Source organism: Equus quagga, chromosome 13 (genome assembly GCF_021613505.1).
Source record: "Equus quagga isolate Etosha38 chromosome 13, UCLA_HA_Equagga_1.0, whole genome shotgun sequence".
NCBI classification, from domain to species: domain Eukaryota; kingdom Metazoa; phylum Chordata; class Mammalia; order Perissodactyla; family Equidae; genus Equus; species Equus quagga.
This window is the reverse complement of record NC_060279.1, coordinates 62,028,331-62,045,872: the sequence shown is the minus strand read 5'-3', so window position 1 is coordinate 62,045,872 and position 17,542 is coordinate 62,028,331. Positions and strand designations below refer to the sequence as shown.

Below are 17,542 nucleotides of genomic sequence, written 5' to 3'. Positions count from 1 at the left end.
CAAATTCTACCCATGCAAGTCCAGTCTGCTTGTTTCAGCCTGGGGACTAATATGGGCCTGCAATCCAGGAAAGAGTAGAGAATCGGCTGTGGGCAAGAAGGATTCAGTGTGGTGGTTTTCAAACTTATTTTTCTGATAGTGGAACATTTTTTGTTAAAAAAGGTAGAATGCTTGAATTTTATAAAACGTAATAGTGATGGTTTTCCTGGGCTGCTTCTCTACCCTGGTGTTTAAAATCATTTATCTAGTCCCAGGCCTCTAGATAAGGAAATGGTGTCGTGGACCCAGAGCTGTCAATCTGTGATGTGTTACTAGGGAACAAAGAGGTAGTCTGAGGCAGCTTCTCGGGCTTCTTGTGCTCAAGGGCACTTCACTCCTAGGTAGTCTGGGGAGTATGAACTGGAGAGAGGCTTGCAGCTTGAAACTTGTTCACCCTCCAGAAAATCTGAACTAATAAGCACTTAGCATCCGTGTTTTCTCCATTCCCTGAAGACAAAAAGCAGTTTTCAGTTTCTTTAATTTCTCCTTTGACTTCCTAGCAAGAAAGCTAGATAAACTTACATAAATATGTCTTTCACAGCAACCCAAGTCTTCCTAAAGGTGAAGACCCTGTACACCTGGCCTACAGGAACCTGTTTAACTCAAGATAGGCTTTAGCTCCCTCATTGATAATACTACTGAGTCCTAAGTTCAAAAGCTCTCCTGTTGTTCGGGCTCAGGAAAGGAGGTCTCTCCCCCTTCCCTGACCTCTCATGGCATGAAGCAGAGATTGCTTATCCTAGTTTTAATACCACCAAACTCCCAGTGGCCACAAAAGTCCTTTTCCTCCCAGCCTACCTGCTCTCCACCCCGCACTGCAATGTTCACCCCCACCCCTGCAGTGAGTAGTTACAGCATGAAACCTCTGGGTTGACCAGAGCTGCAACTCTCAGATGGGGTATTTGTGTCTGAGAACCCGTTTTCCTCATTATTTCCCTGGTCAGCCATATGCGTTCCACAGCCAAGTGGCAAAATTCTCACCCAGTATTGTGATTCTTCTGTCCCCAATCCTAAAATCCCACAGGTATGGGGAAGCATTGGAGACTCTCCAAGAACAGACAGTGATAGCAATCGGGGCTACTTTCCCTGCAGGGCCCCCTCCTGCTGGACCCCGGTGTGAGGGCCTCTCCCCTTGCCTTGGCCCCCTGACCTATCCACACTGCTCCCTTCCCTGGTCATGTGACATTTGGCTAACCATTCTCCTTTTGTCCTGCCAGCATCTGTTGTAAAGCTTTTGCTGTTATTTAAAGAAGAGCAGGAAATTTAAGAGTTTTGTAAAGTGAAGAGATTGAATTATATCATAGGCTACTGATCCACATGTTCCTCCTGGCTATAGGACTGAGGTTCATGACACTGGGAGTTCATGTCTGAGAATCCCATATGTGCAAATGGCAAATGCTTGTGGGGTTCTTGAGGGTCAGGGTAGCTGGGGAGGGGAGAGGAAGTGAGAGGAGCTTGGAAGGATTGGCCAAAAGTACCACAGTATCTCTGATCGACTTTTTCAGAATGTGATTCCAAAGGGCTGGGCTGGGCCTATCTCTGTGAGAGACCTGATAAACAATACATATAGTAAGAAAACTCATGCATGTTCATGTTGATTTTAAAACTTCTTTTTTAAAAATCAAACTTTTAAAATACTGAACGTCAAAATTATTGGCCTAGAAAACATAGCTTTCATGTGAGTCTTAAAATATAAGTCACAGTGGGCCATTTTTTTCTGTATTTATGATGTCTGCTGGGTCTCTCCCATGGTGATGGTAATAAAATGTACCGTTGACAGAGCTGTACTGGGCCAGGCACTTTACATATATTGCCTCATTTGACTTAGTCTTCTCTTCTACCCTGCAGGTGAATATGACTCCCATTTTACAGTGTAGTAAACCCAAGCCCAGAGAGATTTAGAAATTTCCAGGTCTTGGGGCCGGCCCCATGGCCAAGTGGTTAAGTCGTGCGCTCCGCTGCGGCTGCCCAGGGTTTCACCGGTTTGGATCCTGGCGCGGACATGGCACTGCTCGTTAGCCCACGTTGAGGCGGCGTCCCACGTGCCACAAATAGAAGGACCTGCGACTAAGATATACAACTATGTACCAGGGGATTTGGGGAAATAAAGCAGAAGAAAAAGATTGGCAACAGTTATTAGCTCAGGTGCCAATCTTTACAATAAAAAAAAAAGAAGAAATATCCCAGGTCATTCAGCAATGAAGTGAGAGAACCAGTATTTGAACACAGAAATGTCTGGCTCCAAAGCTTGAGTTCATGACCAATAAGTGGCCCTTCCTGGGAGTCACTTGTCATGGGGCTTATCCATCATGTGGGACATCAGTCATTTGTATAGTTTTCTTATTTTTTGTTACAAGAGTTATTGCCTATGGTTACCATGGTTTCTGCTGCAAGGTGGCCAGATGAGTTCCCCCCCTGAGCCTGTGTGATCAGAATCCATGTCCATCAGAGGAAGCTGCAACCTGCATTGGGCCACCAGAAATTATCTGTGTCCCAGCCATTGCCCCATCTGAAAGCACTCAGAAAACTTTCAGGGGACCAAGGGGATGAACACCAGGGTTATTGGAGATGCACATACCCAGAAAAGGCACAGTATTGACCTGGTTGCCTGGAGATATGGGCATCCAGGCTTGGAGGCTGCCCCTCCAACTGGAAGTGCCTGTGGAGTGTGAGAGTAGAGCCCAGGATGCCATTGGAGGAGAAGCCTAACTGTGCACCTTGTCCAAGATGGTCTTTAGCTGGAAGAGTAAAGCACACAAGGTAGTCCAGCCCAAGACACTGAGGCCTGGCCCTGCCTGTCAGTCCTCTGTTTAGCTATTGTTGCCTCTCCATGATCACCAGGCCCTTGTGCACAACAACCCCCTTCTCACATTCAGTGGCTAGAGCAGAGTGAGGAAAAGTGGGAACCGTAGTAGGCAAAGAGTTCAAAAAGAAAATTTTGGGGTGGTGCGCAGACCATGTATGTCCTGTGGGTAGGCCACTGTAAGGACTTTGGCTTTTTATTCTGAATGAGGTGAGAGGCCATGAGAGGGTTTTATGCAAAGCAGAGTTATGCTGTGATCCATCTTAAGTTTCAACAGAATTGCCTTGGCTGCTGTGTTGAGAAGAGACTGAGGGAGACCAGTTAAGTTACTGTTGCAATAATCCAGGCAAAAAGAGAGTGGCAGCTTGGATGAGGAAGGTGGCAGTGGTAGTAGTGAGAACTTGTTAGATTCTGGATATAGTTTGAAGGCTAAGCCAACAGGATTTACTGATGATTGAAAGTGGGATGTGAGAAGTGACTCCAGTGATTTTGACTTGAGAAACTGGGAGAATGGAGTTGCCGTTGACTGAGATGGGGAAGATTTGGGGAGGGGAGTATCAACAAAGAGCTCAGTTTTGGATTCCACCCCCATCCCCCCCACCCCCACCCCCCCTTGAATATCTTTGTGAGTGATACTACCAACCATCTGTCCAATTTCCCACATTGCTTATAGGTGCTATGTAACCACTCCAGCCCATTTCCTAGCATGTACCCAGGACTTCAGGAATTCCAACTCTTGGCCCTTTCCTACCTGAGTGCCTTTGCACATGTAGTTCCCTCTATCTGGATGCCCTTTCTCCCTTATGCTCCCTGGAACATCTGTTCCCTTTAAGATAACCCAGTGTCACTCCCCTATGAAGCCTTCCCTGATCCTGCCATTTGCAGGGAGAATTGCTCGGTATTCTCACCAGACCTTGAGTTTATTCCTTCAAGAAGCCCATGACTTCTTGGGGGGAATTGGGGTAGTGGGGTTTGAGTAGCCTACCATGGGCAGTGTCTGTACAGCGAGTAATGGAATAACTGGATGTTTTCACCTTTCCCCAGCTTTCCATCACCAATAAACCTGTGTGTGTCTAGTCCATACTGCTTTTTGGGCTTTGAAAGTTTTCCATTGAAGGTATTAGCATAGGGCTTCCTTCTACTTGAACCACCCCAAGCTCACAGGAATACCCCAGGTGTTGGTGTCTTATGGCTGCTTGTACCTGCATGAGCTTTCTTCTTAAAACATGGAAGAGTATTCATCTTTTTATTTTACTCATATAGAAGCTGCTCAGTCTTCTAGCTCTCTCTCTTCAGGGCTTTGTCTAGCTTTGGTTTGCTCTCTGAGTGCCTCCTAGCTGCAGTGTAGTCAGAATGGGTATGAGGATAGAAAAGATGGTTTCACTCCCTTTTGGCTCTAGTTTTCTGGCCTTTTTTTTTTTTTTTTTCAAGAAGATTAGCCCTGAGCTAACTTCTGTCAATCCTTCTCTTTTTGCTGAGGAAGACTGGCCCTGAGCTAACATCCATGCTCATCTTCCTCTACTTTATACGTGGGACGCCTGCCACAGCATGGCTTGCCAAGCGGTGCGATGTCTGCACCTGGAATCCAAACTGGTGAGCCCCGGGCCGCCGAGAAGCAGAACGTGTGAACTTAACCCCTGCACCACCAGGCCAGCCCCATTCTGGCCTTTTGATTACACTAACTTTGTTGGAGCAGTGTTTTCAGAGAATGATCTGCAGGGAATCTTAGAGCCCTTTCTGCAGTTACAACTGAGAGTGCAAAGCCCAGCCCCTGGAATATAGATTAGATTTTCTTGCCTCAAGCTAGTGATCTAATAAATACATAAAAGTATATAGGCATGTCCAAGAAGCATGTCCACCTCTCCAGCCCACTTGTATTCAACAGTGTTCTCCAGAGAAACAGAACCAATAGGATATATATAGAAAGAGAGAGATAGAGATTTATTTTAAGGAATTGGCTCATGTGATTGTAGGAGCTGATGTCTGAAATCTGCAAGGTGGGGCAACAGGCTGGAAATTCCAGCAAGAGTTGATGTTGTAGACTTGCATCTGGAGCCAGAATTCCTTCCTCTTTGGGAAACCTGTCTTTTTTCTTAAGGCTTTCAACTAATTAGGTGAGGCCCACCCACATTATGGAGGGTAATCTGCTTTATTCAAAGTCTACTGGTTTAAATGTTAATCACATCTGAAAAAAAAATCCTTCCTAGCAATATCTAGACTGATGTTTGATGGGCATTGTAGCCTGGCCAGTTGATACATAAAATTAACCATCAATACCATCTCTTTTTACTTCCCATTCCTGGTTTGCGCCTTCTGCCTCTACTGCTTTCATTTTCCCTTAAGAACTTAACGCTGCTGCCTCCAGCCCATGCTCTTTCTCCAGTCCCAGTCACTGGGTACCGTTTTCATCTGAAGTGAGTCACCTTTCCTCTTGTCCCAGGCTACCGTCTGGTCTCATAGGAGGCTTTCCTGAATCTGTCTGCCTTCAAGAAGTGAGTTGGGGGTTTTTACCCCCAGTGTAAATGTCTTGGAACTTTGAGATTTTCTGTTGTGTTTTATTTTCAGGTATTGGGAAAAATGTGGTTTGTGAAAAGGCAGCAACCTCAGTGGATGCCTTTCGGATGGTGACAGCCTCACGCTACTACCCACAGCTGATGAGCCTGGTGGGGAACGTGCTGCGCTTCCTGCCTGCTTTTGTGCGCATGAAGCAGCTGATTGCAGAGCACTATGTGGGCGCAGTGATGATCTGCGACGCCCGCATCTACTCGGGAAGTCTGCTCAGCCCCAATTATGGCTGGATCTGCGACGAGCTCATGGGCGGTGGGGGCCTTCACACCATGGGTACCTACATTGTGGACCTGCTGACCCACCTGACTGGCCGGAGAGCTGAGAAGGTGCATGGGCTGCTCAAGACCTTCGTGAGGCAGAATGCAGCCATCCGTGGCATCCGGCATGTCACCAGTGATGACTTCTGTTTCTTCCAGATGCTCATGGGTGGGGGGGTGTGCAGCACAGTAACACTTAACTTCAACATGCCAGGTGCCTTTGTGCACGAGGTCATGGTGGTGGGCTCTGCGGGACGCCTTGTGGCCCGGGGAGCTGACCTCTATGGGCAGAAGAACTCTGCCACACAGGAGGAGCTGCTACTGAGGGACTCTCTGGCTGTGGGCGCAGGACTGCCTGAGCAGGGGCCCCAGGACGTCCCACTGCTCTACCTGAAGGGCATGGTCTACATGGTGCAGGCCCTGCGCCAGTCCTTCCAGGGGCAGGGGGACCGCCGCACATGGGACCACACCCCCGTCTCCATGGCTGCTTCATTTGAGGATGGGCTGTATATGCAGAGTGTGGTGGATGCCATCAAAAGGTCAAGCCGATCTGGGGAGTGGGAGGCTGTGGAGGTGCTGACAGAGGAACCCGACACCAACCAGAACCTGTGTGAAGCACTCCAGCGGAATAACCTGTGACCCTGCACATGGGCTCCCTGCCACGGGGCAAAGGGGCCAGGGAGAAACCAGGAGCCATGATGGGAGGGTTTGGCTATAGCACAGAGTATCTTTCATTTAATGAGTCAACTTGGGCAGGGTCCAGGTGAGGCCAAAGGTAACCTGGGGAAACGCCCCCTCCAGTGCTCATTTACTTCTCAGATTTGCAGGGCAGTGACCTTCCGGTTTCCATGGCTGAGAGGACTAGCACAATGTGCATGGAGTGGAGCTGCCACCAGGTCTCTGCATAGTTAGGCTGGTGAGCAGGGCCAGCAAAAGCTTGACTTGGCAGCGGCTTCAACCTATTTGTGGTCCTAACTAGATGAGAAAGCACAGCAAGGAGCCAGCTTGGCGGATTCCTCAGGCCTGAGGAAAAATGACAAGAGCTGTGTTTCCATGTCCTTCCTGGGCTAGGGCATTTCAGGAATGGTCAGGACAGTAAGTCATCCCTCAGGGATCCGCATCTGCCCTCCTTCCCATGCAGCCAGGCCCTTCCTGCTCCAGGCTATCCCTCCCCTGGCAGGGAGAGGGGGGTTCTTCATTAGGTGAGCTCTCAGGGGCTGTTGACCTAGGGCATAGGGCCCCTGATTTGGTGGAGAGGAGACAAGGGAGAGCTCTGGAACATCTGACAAATGTTAATAAATAAAGGAGAAAGTCTGACACTATGACATGTGGTTGTTGGTTGGTTGGTTGATAGGTTGGGTTTCTTTAATAATAGAAGACTTGTTTATTGTTATAGATTGTTTATATTTTTCTCTTTCCTCTTGGCTCCACAGCAGCTTTGACCTGCTCTGGATCCATCACAGTCTAGTAGACCATATAGGCTCCTGCCACTGCCCACACTTGTCTCCCAGCTTATTCCCTCATGGCCAAATTCCAGGAGCCCTCCAAAGAAAAATCCTTCCTCAGGGAAGTCAAGGACTCAAGACTTCCTGATGGGGGCCTGTTGGGCCTGCCATTTCAGTGAGATAGTGGGAGAGTTTGGGGCCTCCTTGAACTGATTCCGTTCCTGAAACCATGGAGTTGGCTCCAGGGGACCCCTGGGAGAGGGGAGGTGAGGAGTGGTCCCAGGAAGGCTGGATGGCATGAACTTGAGGAGGAAGGCTTCACACGCTGCCCCTTGGGGTGCATATAGCCGAACACTGCCTGGTCCAACCAACCAGTCACCAGCTGTGCTTTTCTTGTGTTCTACACAGGGATAGCCTTTTAACCATGTCCCTCAGGTGGAGTCGAGTGGTGGGAAAGGACACATCCACCCCCTTTGTTTCTTCTGCCAGCCTGCAAGGATTAACCAAACTCTTTCCCTTCTCTACACTTCCCTTTCTCTGCCCTCTCTTGGGCTCCTTGCCAGAAAGAGAAAGGCCCAGAGAGGGCTCCCTCTTCCTCTTGGCACCCTTTATGGAAGTCACCAGGCCTGTTTTCCTGTATTGTTCTGGTTTCAGACCTTGTCCTTGTGAGACAAAATAACAATGGCTGGTGTTGGAGTATGCTTATAGCATGCTGGGCCCCCTGGGGTAGATACTTCATGTGTATTATTCATTTAATATCCAAAGTACTCTATGAGGTACTACTATTAATATTCTCATTCTTCACATCAGAAAACTGAGGCAGAGAGGAACAAAGTTACCTGCCTTTTGTGAGTTATAAGTGATGGTGCCAGGAGCCTGGTCAGGGTTATCTGACTACAGAGCCTGACCTTGCACTACTTTTTCCCCAGCACTTATGGCTTCTCAGCCTCTGAGTGCCCAGGCATTTCACCTCTCTGCTCTGGTCCCCATCCAGTTTACTGCCTTCTCTGCAACAGGAATCTCAGCCTGATCTGACCTAGGAGGCAGACTGTAGAGAGAGAGCCCCACCAGACCAGACACTGGTAGAGTTGAAGGAGAAGCTGCCCCCTTCCTCCTGGGGACAATCAGCTCAGCTCCAGATCAGTCCCTGTGTGTGTTACTAGGACATTTGTGGGGGGAGTTTGTAAATTTTTTTAATTCTTTTTTCCTTCTCCCCAGAGTCCCCCAGTACATAGTTGTGTATTCTAGTTGTGGCATGTGGGATGCCACCTCAGCATGACCTGATGAGCGGTGCCATGTCCACACCCAGGATCTGAACTGGCAAAACCCTGGGCTGCCAAAGTGAAGTGCGCCAACTTAACCACCCTGCTGTGGGGCCGGCCCTGTACTAGGATGTTTAAATCCCTCCTAAATTTGGGAATTGACCAAGAAGGCACATGCATCCATTGTGTTTGACTCAGATGTTCCTTAAGAAAGGGCCATCTTGCAGACCCACAGTGGAACTTCTTAGGTTTTTCAGGACTCTGCAGCAAACCTCTTGTTTACAAAGATGGATTCCTAGAAGTCCTGGGGCAGACTGCAGTGGGCTTATTGAGGACCCCAGGTCCTCTGTTGGCACTCCCCAGAGCCAGGCCCATGGCCATCTCTCAGACATCTTTGCCTTTGTATGTGTCTTGGGTTGGTCCGGGAGAGGAGATGTATCTTGAAGTGGCCCAGATGCCTGTGGCTAAGGAAGCCAGCAGGGTGCTTGTCCCCAGGGGCGACTGAGCCCAACTGGTTCCAGGCTTGTCCTGCAGTGCCCCCTCCTGGAGGTAGGCAGCATCTCCTCCCAGGGCCTATTTCCCAAATCTCAGGATCTTCCTTGGGTCAAAAATAAATATAAGTTTTTCCAAACCAGTGAAAATGCAGTTAGCTTTACCTCTCTGATAGAGCAACTAGAAAAGAACTCCAAAATACCTGTTGCTTATTTTCCAACCCCCAACCAAATCTAGGCCTCATACTCACCCAGACAATGGCAGCAGTCTCCTGCCTGTCCCCAGTCTCCCTCGTTCTGCCCTTCACACTGCTGCCCAAACGACCTCTTCCAAAATGTCAGGCCAAGATCCCTCCTTGCCTTCACCCCTCTGATCACTCCCAGACTCACCCAACCTGGTCTCCTGATGGCCATGCCTCTGCTTCAGCCACCCTATGTGGCCCTCCTGCATGAGGCCAACATCTTTCACACTAGCAAGGCTTCATCCCTGCCATAGCCTCTGCCTGGAAGGCCACCCAGCTCTCTCCAGGAGTCAGCTGGAGGGCTACCTCTTCACCACTTCTCCCCTAGGCAAAGTGTCAGTCACCCCCATCACCTGTGGTCCCATGGCCTTGGTCCTTAGCTCTTCCATGGCACCTGTCTCCCTATATCATGCTGTCTCAGCATTTTCCCCTGAGAGTGAGCTTCTAGGAGCAGTAGTGGTGACTTGTACCTTTCTGTGACTCCTATCTCCCACCCTCCTTAGACAAACCTGTCAGGTAATCGGCCTCAGGAAATGTGGACTGGTTCTTTCTAATATGGTTACTATTTTCTGTATCACCTGTTGAAAGATAAGAACAGTGCTTCCTTATCAGTGCTGACCTGGCCCACACCTCTATCCCTGGAGACCATACAGAGAAAGCATCTGCTTGGCCTTCTTGGGTCAGGCCTTAGCCAGAGAGCTCCCAGGTCCACAGATCTGCAGAGCTCTGGAAAGGGCAGGGCCTCCCTGGGGCCCAGGGTGTGGTCTCATGCAAGGCCACTTCTCTCCAGGCCTCTGCTTCCTCAGCCATAGTGAGGAGGTCAAGCTCAGTTATCTGAAGAGCCCTCTACCTCTGAAAAATCCCAGAGAATCCATGTTCATCCCTATAGACAGTATCTCCTGGGGTGGTAAAATCACTCCCCAGGGAAAAGTGTAGGCGGAAAGAAGAAATAGCCTCATCCCATGGCTTGCCCTGTGGCTTTGCCATGGGGCTGGTGAGCATCTAAGTGACCCCTAAAGGAGGCAGCAGCCTAGGACGGTCCCCATTTTCTTCCTACATCTTCCATCTGGGCCTGCCAACCCCATCCCTTCTGATGACCTTACCAGGCCATTATTCCAGGGTTCCCACACATGGTTCTGGACTTTGGATGGCCTCAGCCTTTCAGATCCTGACCTGTCCCTCTGCAGCTTCCTCAGCTCCCCACCTTGGTCTCCTGATCTTAATGCCTTTATGGGGGCCCTCTGCTTGGTGATGCAATGTGGTGATGTGTGCCCTTGGGAGTTCACAGTCTAGTCCTGGAGACACTTATAACCCACAGTGATAGTATATGTAGATGCTACAATGCAGGGCAATACTGGGTGCTGCCTAACTCAGCAGGAAGCAAGATGCCTGGAGTCTTCGAGGGTACGTGTGCACTAGCTGGGTGGAGGGATGAGAGAATAAAGGCATTTCAGACAGGAGAAGCCCCACGTGCAGAGTGAAGGTAAGAAAAGGTGTGGCTGGTCAGGGAATTACAGGCAGCTGGGGCAAGAGGAGCAGGGTGCTAGAGGGGAAGCAACACCATCAGGGATTCAGGGGTATGTAGCAGGATTGCTGGGGCAAGGGACCACAGGCAGGGAGACTAGTGAGCTCTTGCCCAGAGATGACAGTGTCCCAGGCAAGGGTGCTGACCATGGGGTCCAAGAGGGTCTCAACCTGAGAGGGTAGATTTACCAGCCTTGATACCTGATTAGCTTGTAGGAGTCAATGAGCAGGATAAGGTCTGAGGTCTGGGGTGACACTCAGGATTTTGGCTTGAACATTTGTGTAGATGAGATACAGGAGGGAAAGCAAGTTGGAGGGGGGAGAAATTATTCATTTAATTTGGAATTCCCTGTGTTGAAGGTGTCTCAGGGACATGTAGGAAGATCAGGAGGCAGCAGGATATGAGAGTTTCCAAAATAACACGGGCCGCCTCCTCCCGGAGACCCATGAGGGCAAGAAGCAGCAGTCATTCACCATCCCCTGCCTGCCGGGAAAAAGGGACTGATGCCTCTCTCACCAGGGGCCACTCTGGGGGCAAAGTCTGGTTCAGTTGTGGTCTGGCAATAAGTGGAAAGCATTTCAAAGCTGCCACTCTTGGCACTGATAAGTCAACTGTGCCACCCTAGAGTAGGAATCCCAAGTGTTGGCCCCCTCGAGGTCAGACCAAATGCAGGCCCCTTCCCTGGGAGATGGAGCAAGACCAAGTACCTGTTTCCCATGACCTGACAGTCCCTTTCCTTTCTCTGCCCCAAGTTCCTCTTTATCACCTCCCTCTCCATCCCCACTGTTTTCCTATCAGACCTTCAGGTTCATCTGAGGAGCCTTTAAATGCATAGAACAAGGCCCCACGCCTGTAAATTCTGATTCCGTTAAGTGTGAGATAGTGCCCAGAAATCTATATTTTTGTCAAATTCCTGGGCAATCCAGATGACCAGTCAGGCTTCAAACCCTGCACTGGGGAGTCCTCCACCCTTCTTCCCAGCCTCTCCCTCTTCAGGCAGCTTATTTGGGGAATCACAGTCTGAGAAAAGGAAAACATTTATTTTCAGCAAGTCCAAGGTCCCAAGTTGGGGCAAAGGCCAAATTCCCCCTTCCACCTGAGGGCCTAGGCCCATAGGCTGCTGCTGTGGTTCAGGCTTGGGTGGAGGGGAGCCACGAGTGGGGCGGGACAGTCACTTGTACTGAGGAGAGAGTGGGGGTACAAGTGAAGCCATGCAGACACTTAGCATCTTGTCAATGTCCACTTGAGTTGACTTATCCACCTCAGCCTTGAGGCAGCCGCTGACCCCCAAGCTGAGCAAACCCCCAGGCTCCTCTCCAGCCTCCTTTCCCAGGGGAACTAGAGCATGGGTGGGGAACACGAATGTATTGGGGCAGGGCAAAGTGAGGCCTGAGCCCAGCTCACCTGCCACGTGCAGCAAGGCCTGCAGTTGCTCCACACCTGCCTCCTCAGGAACCAGGGTCAGCTCCAACTCAGGGTCCACCTCGGCCTCTGCCTCCCTGTCCCCCTCCCCTGCCTGGTTCAACTCCGGGTTGCAATAGTTGATGTACTGGTACAGGGGCCTCAGGCGCTGGGCCTTTCCTGAAAGGACCCAGGGCAGGGCAGGGGCTAGAGTGCCATGCTGTGCCCTGTCAAGGGTCCAGCAGGCAGGGGGAAACGGGAAGGCCCAGGCACTGCCACTCACTCTCCAGCCCCCTGGTCTCTGAGGGTGCAGACACTGTGCTGGCCATAGCTGGGAGCACTGGGGCCCCCAGACTCTTGCGCTTCTTGGCTTTTTTGTGCTGTTTGGCAGACGGTGATGGCTCACTCTGGCTACTCTCTGGTTCCTCCCTCTGCAGCGGCAGCCCCTGTAGCAGCTCAGCTTCAGCCCTAGGATGGGCTTGGTGACTAGGTCCTGGGAGGCTGGGGGACAGGAGGCCTGAGGACCCAGCCTTCAGCCTTGGCTCCTTTGTCCTGAACCTAGGGAATATCCCTGCCTGCCCACCACCCTGGGCCCAGATTCTTGTCCCTTTTCTGGTCAGTGAGGCCCCAGGCTGGTCAGGGGCTGAGAACTCATGGGAGCTCAGTTCCCTTCAAGGCCTTGAGACTCACTCTCTGGATATTCCCTACACCAGGGCTCTTGAGGGACAGAAGGGGTGAGGAGTGATGGTGGTGGCAGGGAATAAGGATGCACCCTACAGGAGTACAGGATGGATTTAGGAATCCTACTGGGGTATAAGTCCATCCCCCCCACCCCCAGCTCTGCAGCTCCTTCCCTCTGAAAGCCCCCTCACTTGACCAGCTTCCTCTTCAGACCATGACTGGGCCTCACAGTAGAGCCCATAGCCCTGGGGCCTCTCTCCTCTAGTGCCTCCACCTCTGGCTTGAGCCTCTCTTCCTCCAGCTTGAGTCGTTCTTGCTGGAGCAATGGCTCTGAGACTGATCCTGCTGGACACTTGTCTGCACTCTGGGTCTGGCAGGCCCCATGGGCTGCCACCAGGCACTGTTCTCCCATCACTGGACACTAGAGGTGACACATAGGTAACTAATTATCATGGCCAGGCAACAGGGATCCGTCATTAGACACCTGACATCAGACACCAAATGCGGGTGAAGGGCACCAGCCTATGCCCCTCCCCGCCTATGGAGCCTGTCCTGGCAGTTAGGGGGTCATCGCACAGAGTTCTGCCTCGTAGAGCACTGCGGCCAAGTGTTTGAAGGCTAGACAGCCTGATGGTCACCTCAGAGCTCCGAGCGCAGCCACCCAGCGCCTCCGCAAGCTGTGCTGGCCCCACGGCCGTCTCCTCCTGTGTGCCTGGCCGCTTCTCGGCCCCTCCTGAGACCATGGCTGCACGCGGTCAGAGCATCCTCAACAGTTGCTTGGTGGGGATGGACGGACCCCGAGGGGCCGGACTGGTAGACCCTGCGCTGGTCGTGGAGACAAGCTGGGAGGCGAGGGCTGGGGTGGGAACGGCTACTAGCGGCTGCTTTGCCCCCACCCTCAGCAGGAACTACAAGCCCCAGAGGGCTTTGCGCCAGAGGCATTGGCCCCCTGACCTCAGGGACGGAAACTATTGTTGCCTGGCAACAGCAAACCCGTCGGGTTGCAGCCCCGGGTGGCAAAACGGCTCGGGTGAACCCCCTGCGCAGGTGTTGCAGGGGAGGGGCCGCGAACCCGGCAGGGAAGTGGGCTAGGAGGTGAAGCAGTGAGTGCAGGCCGGGGTCGGGAGGCGGGGCGGGGGCCGGGAGGGAATGGAGGGCACGGTCGGGATCAGGGTCTGGAGCCAGGAACGGGGTACGGGGCTGAGGACAGGGTTCCGGGGCCGGAGATAACTCAGCCCTGCAGGCCTCGGTCTACTGTTGCAGGGCGACGACGGCGGCATGTGCGAGGGCCCGTCCCGCATCTCGGGACCCATCCCCCCAGACCCTACGCTCTGTCCTGACTACTACCGGCGACCGGCCTCGGGTGAGTGGGGAGGTGCCGCCGCCCCGGCGAGGCCTGAGCGAGGTTCCCGCTCCGCTTCACCACTGAGCCCCGCACTCCGCCCCGTCCGGCCCCTCAGCTCAAGGGCGCCTTGAGGGAAACGCGCCGAAGCTGAACCTGTTGACATCGGACCTGGACCAGGACGCCACCCCTCCCCGCGGCCCCCGCATCGGTCCCGGAGCCCGAGAGATCCTGGAGAGTGGCCGGCATGGCGTGGGGGGCGTGTTGCTGCAACTCGGGGATATCTCTCTAGGCCCAGGGGCCACTCCCAAGAGTAAGTTGTGGGCAGAACGGCCAGCGAGGTGAGTCTGAGGTCAAAAGCTAAGATCAAAAGTGGCTGCTCCTCCTTTCTGGACCTGGCCTCAGGCTTTGCCTCTCTGAGTCTTAGTTTCTCCAACTATAAAAGAAGGGGAAAGTGCATTACCTCCTCACAGGAGAGGACTGAATGAGATAGTCCCGGGAAACCCTAGATCAGCTTCATGGATTCAAACAACAGTGAAGCGTTGTGTGCTGAGTGCCTACTATGTGCCAGGCCCTAGAGGTGCTAGACAAGGTTGAAGACAAGCATGGGCCACCATGGAGTCAATGTGGGAGACAATAAACAAGTGAAGAGATGAATATGATATACCAAATGATTAATGGTACACTTCACAATAAAAATGTAGAAAACAATCAAGGATAAAAGAAGATTACTATATCAGGAAGGGAACAAGGTGATGAGGTGGAGTATGTGAATAGGGTCTAACTTAGATGGAGAGGTCAGAGAGATCTTTCTGTAGGAGGCAGGGTATGGACCTGTGTGTGAACTGGTGTGAGGTGGATTGCATGGGCTGTATTAGGGCAGATCCTGGCAACATCTTTTCTGCAGGAAAGGACCCTAAAGACCATGAGAAGGAGAACCTGAGGAGGATCAGAGAGATCCAGAAGCGCTTCCGTGAGCAGGAGCGTAGCCGGGAGCAGGGCCAGCCCAGGCCCCTGAAGGCTCTGTGGCGCTCTCCCAAATATGACAAAGTGGAGTCTCGTGTCAAGGCCCAGCTGCAGGTACCTGCCTCAGCGATCCAGAAGTATTGTCTATCTTGTTAGCCAACAGACAATTATACCCTGATCTGAGTTATGGGGAGAGAGGAGAATCACGGGGGACTTAGGTAACAGGGGACTAAGAGATAGCTGGTTCTGTTGTAGGGTGGTGCTGAGGGCTTTCTCAGAAGTGGTGATGGCTGGGTGAGGGTCAAGTATGAATTAGGCAAGGGGAGAATGGAAGAGAACATTCTATAGATTTGGAATCTCACAGATAGAAGTCCTAAGTCCAGAGGGAGTGTGGGCAGTGGGGATGCTGTGTACAATTCACTGTGAGGGGAGAAGAGCACCAGGTTGGGCTAAGAAGTCAGCTGGACCACATCATAAAGGACCATATAATCCATTTTTCAACCTTTATTTCTCAGGGCAGTGGGAAGGGCAGGGACAGGGAAATGGTGGTGGGATTCTGTCTTGGATAGATAGTGCCACCATTTCTTTACCCAGTGGTCTCATAAAAAGGAGCAGGATTGAGAGAAAAAACAATAAGGTGGTATGTTGTTGTGTTGAAGCTGAAGCATTTGTGGGACTCCCAGGGGGTAGGAGTGTGTCCAGGAAGCAGATGGAGAGTCAGGTCTGGATCTCAGGAGTGAAATCCACGTGTTACTGAGGATCAGGCTGAGGATGATGAGACCAAGGAAGTGACCCTGGATTTGAGGGCTTGGAGGCCAGCCATCAGTGACCTTGGTGGGGACAGAGTCAGGAACCTTGGCTAGGAAGGAGAGAAAAAGAGAACGGCAGCTGGAGCCAGGAATGGAGGTAGAAAAAGGGGTAGTTTGTTGTTTTCTTTTTTTTTTTTTTTCTGCTTTTTCTCCCCAAGTCCCCGCAATACATAGTTGTATATTTTAGTTGTGGATCCTTCTAGTTGTGGCATGTGGGATGCTGCCTCAGCATGGCCTAACAAGTGATGCCATGTCCACACCCAGGATCTGAACCAGCAAAACCCTGGGCCACCAAAGTGGAGTGCGTGAACTTAACCCCTTGGCCACGGGGCTGGCCCCTGTTGTTTTCTTAAAGATGTGAAAGACACATGTTGAAATGCTGATGAGGAGAAGTGCTCCTTCAAGAGGGAGGAGGCCCATAGGGCTGGGCATAGAGAAAGATCTTGAGAGGCAGGAAGGACAGAGACTTGGTCTTATGGCTTGAGACCCTGACCTCCACCTAACTAATACCTCTGCTATGCCTTGCCCTCCAGGAGCCCAGCCCTGTCTCTGGGACAGAGCCTGCCCACTTCCTACGGGCGCATTCCCGCTGCGGCCCTGGGCTCCCACCACCCCGTGTTCCCAGTCCCCAGCTAACCCCATCAGGTCCCAATGCTAAGGTGAGAGGATGTGTGGGGCCTGGGAGGTGGGGCAAGGAGCCTGGGGGTTTCAGGCCACAATACAGTGCTGTCTGCCCCATCATGCTTGCCATGTCCTGCAGGGACCAGGCCTGGGTGTGGACTTCATTAGCCACAATGCCCGCACTGCCAAGAGGGCCCCCCGGCGGCATTCCCGCTCACTGCAGGTCCTGGCACAGGTGCTGGAGCAGCAACGGCAAGCCCAGGAACATTACAATGCCACACAGAAGGGCCATGTGCCCCATTAGTAGGTTCCACTGCCCAACACCCAGGGTGAGGGGTACTTGTGGAGGGTGGGAGCCAACATCTTCCCTGGGATCATCAATCCTGACCCTGTGCATCTGCAGCTTGTTGGAGCGCAAGGATCTGTGGCGGCAGGAGGCAGAGGCCCGCCAGCATAGCCAGCCGGACCCTGCCATGCCCCCTGGCCACACTCGCATGCCTGAGAACCAGCGGCTAGAAACACTGAACAATCTACTCCAGAGTGAGTACATGGGCAAGGGGAGCTGGATGGGGAGCCCACTGGGGACCATGCACCTCTGCCCAGCACTCACTGTTCCTGGGTGCCCTGTAGGCCAGCGCCAGCTGCTGCGTGAGCTGGTGTTGCTGCCTGCTGGTGCAGACTCACTGAGGGCTCAAGGCCACCGTGCTGAGCTGGACCGGAAGCTGGTGGAGATAGAAGAGGCCATCAAGATCTTTTCCCGCCCCAAGGTCTTTGTGAAGATGGATGCCTGAGCCCTTTTATGGGAACAGTGATGGAGATCCTCACTGAGGATCGCCACATGGTTGCAAAGAGGGTTGGGCCGCATCACAGAGTGGAGTCCGAAGACAGGAGCAGTGGAGCGGGCAGTATCCCTAGAGCACTCTTTCCAGACACTGGTGGTTGTAGAAGGGCCATCCCAGCCTCTTTACCCCTTTGTCAAAATTAAAACTTTTGTACACAGTGGGGTTTGTTTCCATAAGAGCTTTTCTTATCCTAGAAATGCCAAGCCTGGTGGCCCTCCTGCTGCTTGACTGCAGGAAGGTCTCCCTGC

General features: G+C 52.2%; 3 protein-coding genes across 5 annotated transcripts in view; 2 read left to right on the top strand and 1 right to left on the bottom strand.

Annotated features, from left to right (window-relative positions):
• The window catches only part of GFOD2 (glucose-fructose oxidoreductase domain containing 2), a 40,693-nt gene extending 33,707 nt beyond the window's left edge, over positions 1-6,986 (top strand). The window contains exon 3 of the mRNA XM_046680363.1: positions 5,408-6,986. Coding sequence (XP_046536319.1) covers positions 5,408-6,306 — 899 coding nt within the window. The 3' untranslated portion in view covers positions 6,307-6,986. The remainder of the gene's footprint in view (positions 1-5,407) is intronic.
• Positions 6,987-11,803: 4,817 nt separating this feature from the next.
• On the bottom strand, positions 11,804-13,457 carry C13H16orf86 (chromosome 13 C16orf86 homolog). Its single transcript, XM_046681015.1, has 5 exons — positions 13,353-13,457; positions 12,906-13,135; positions 12,742-12,750; positions 12,317-12,534; positions 11,804-12,213 (listed from the first exon to the last, which is right to left on the bottom strand). The coding sequence occupies exons 1-5, from the start codon at positions 13,455-13,457 to the stop codon at positions 11,804-11,806; spliced, it is 972 nt and encodes a 323-aa protein (XP_046536971.1).
• A 257-nt stretch (positions 13,458-13,714) lies between these two features.
• ENKD1 (enkurin domain containing 1) lies at positions 13,715-17,438 on the top strand. 3 transcript variants are annotated; one of them, XM_046683177.1, is made up of 8 exons: positions 13,715-13,817; positions 13,978-14,077; positions 14,175-14,369; positions 14,964-15,136; positions 16,365-16,490; positions 16,592-16,755; positions 16,856-16,992; positions 17,083-17,438. In XM_046683177.1, the coding sequence occupies exons 2-8, from the start codon at positions 13,993-13,995 to the stop codon at positions 17,241-17,243; spliced, it is 1,041 nt and encodes a 346-aa protein (XP_046539133.1). In that variant the 5' UTR covers positions 13,715-13,817; positions 13,978-13,992; the 3' UTR covers positions 17,244-17,438. The 3 variants fall into 3 exon arrangements, with proteins under 3 accessions (XP_046539133.1, XP_046539132.1, XP_046539135.1); XM_046683176.1 differs by having other exon boundaries at positions 13,958-14,077; XM_046683179.1 differs by having other exon boundaries at positions 13,722-13,809.
• The last annotated feature ends 104 nt before the right edge of the window (positions 17,439-17,542 follow it).

Bases quoted from the DNA above. Each gene is read 5' to 3' on its own strand.
- ENKD1 (XM_046683177.1), top strand. From the start codon at position 13,993: ATGTGCGAGGGCCCGTCCCGCATCTCGGGACCCATCCCCCCAGACCCT. The intron at 16,491-16,591 runs GTGAGAGGATGT...CATGTCCTGCAG, and splicing joins CATCAGGTCCCAATGCTAAG to GGACCAGGCCTGGGTGTGGA. The intron at 16,993-17,082 runs GTGAGTACATGG...GGTGCCCTGTAG, and splicing joins ACTGAACAATCTACTCCAGA to GCCAGCGCCAGCTGCTGCGT.
- C13H16orf86 (XM_046681015.1), bottom strand. From the start codon at position 13,457: ATGGTCTCAGGAGGGGCCGAGAAGCGGCCAGGCACACAGGAGGAGACG. The intron at 13,136-13,352 runs GTGACCATCAGG...TGTCACCTCTAG, and splicing joins GCTGCGCTCGGAGCTCTGAG to TGTCCAGTGATGGGAGAACA. The intron at 12,214-12,316 runs GTGAGTGGCAGT...GGGTCCTTTCAG, and splicing joins AGAGACCAGGGGGCTGGAGA to GAAAGGCCCAGCGCCTGAGG.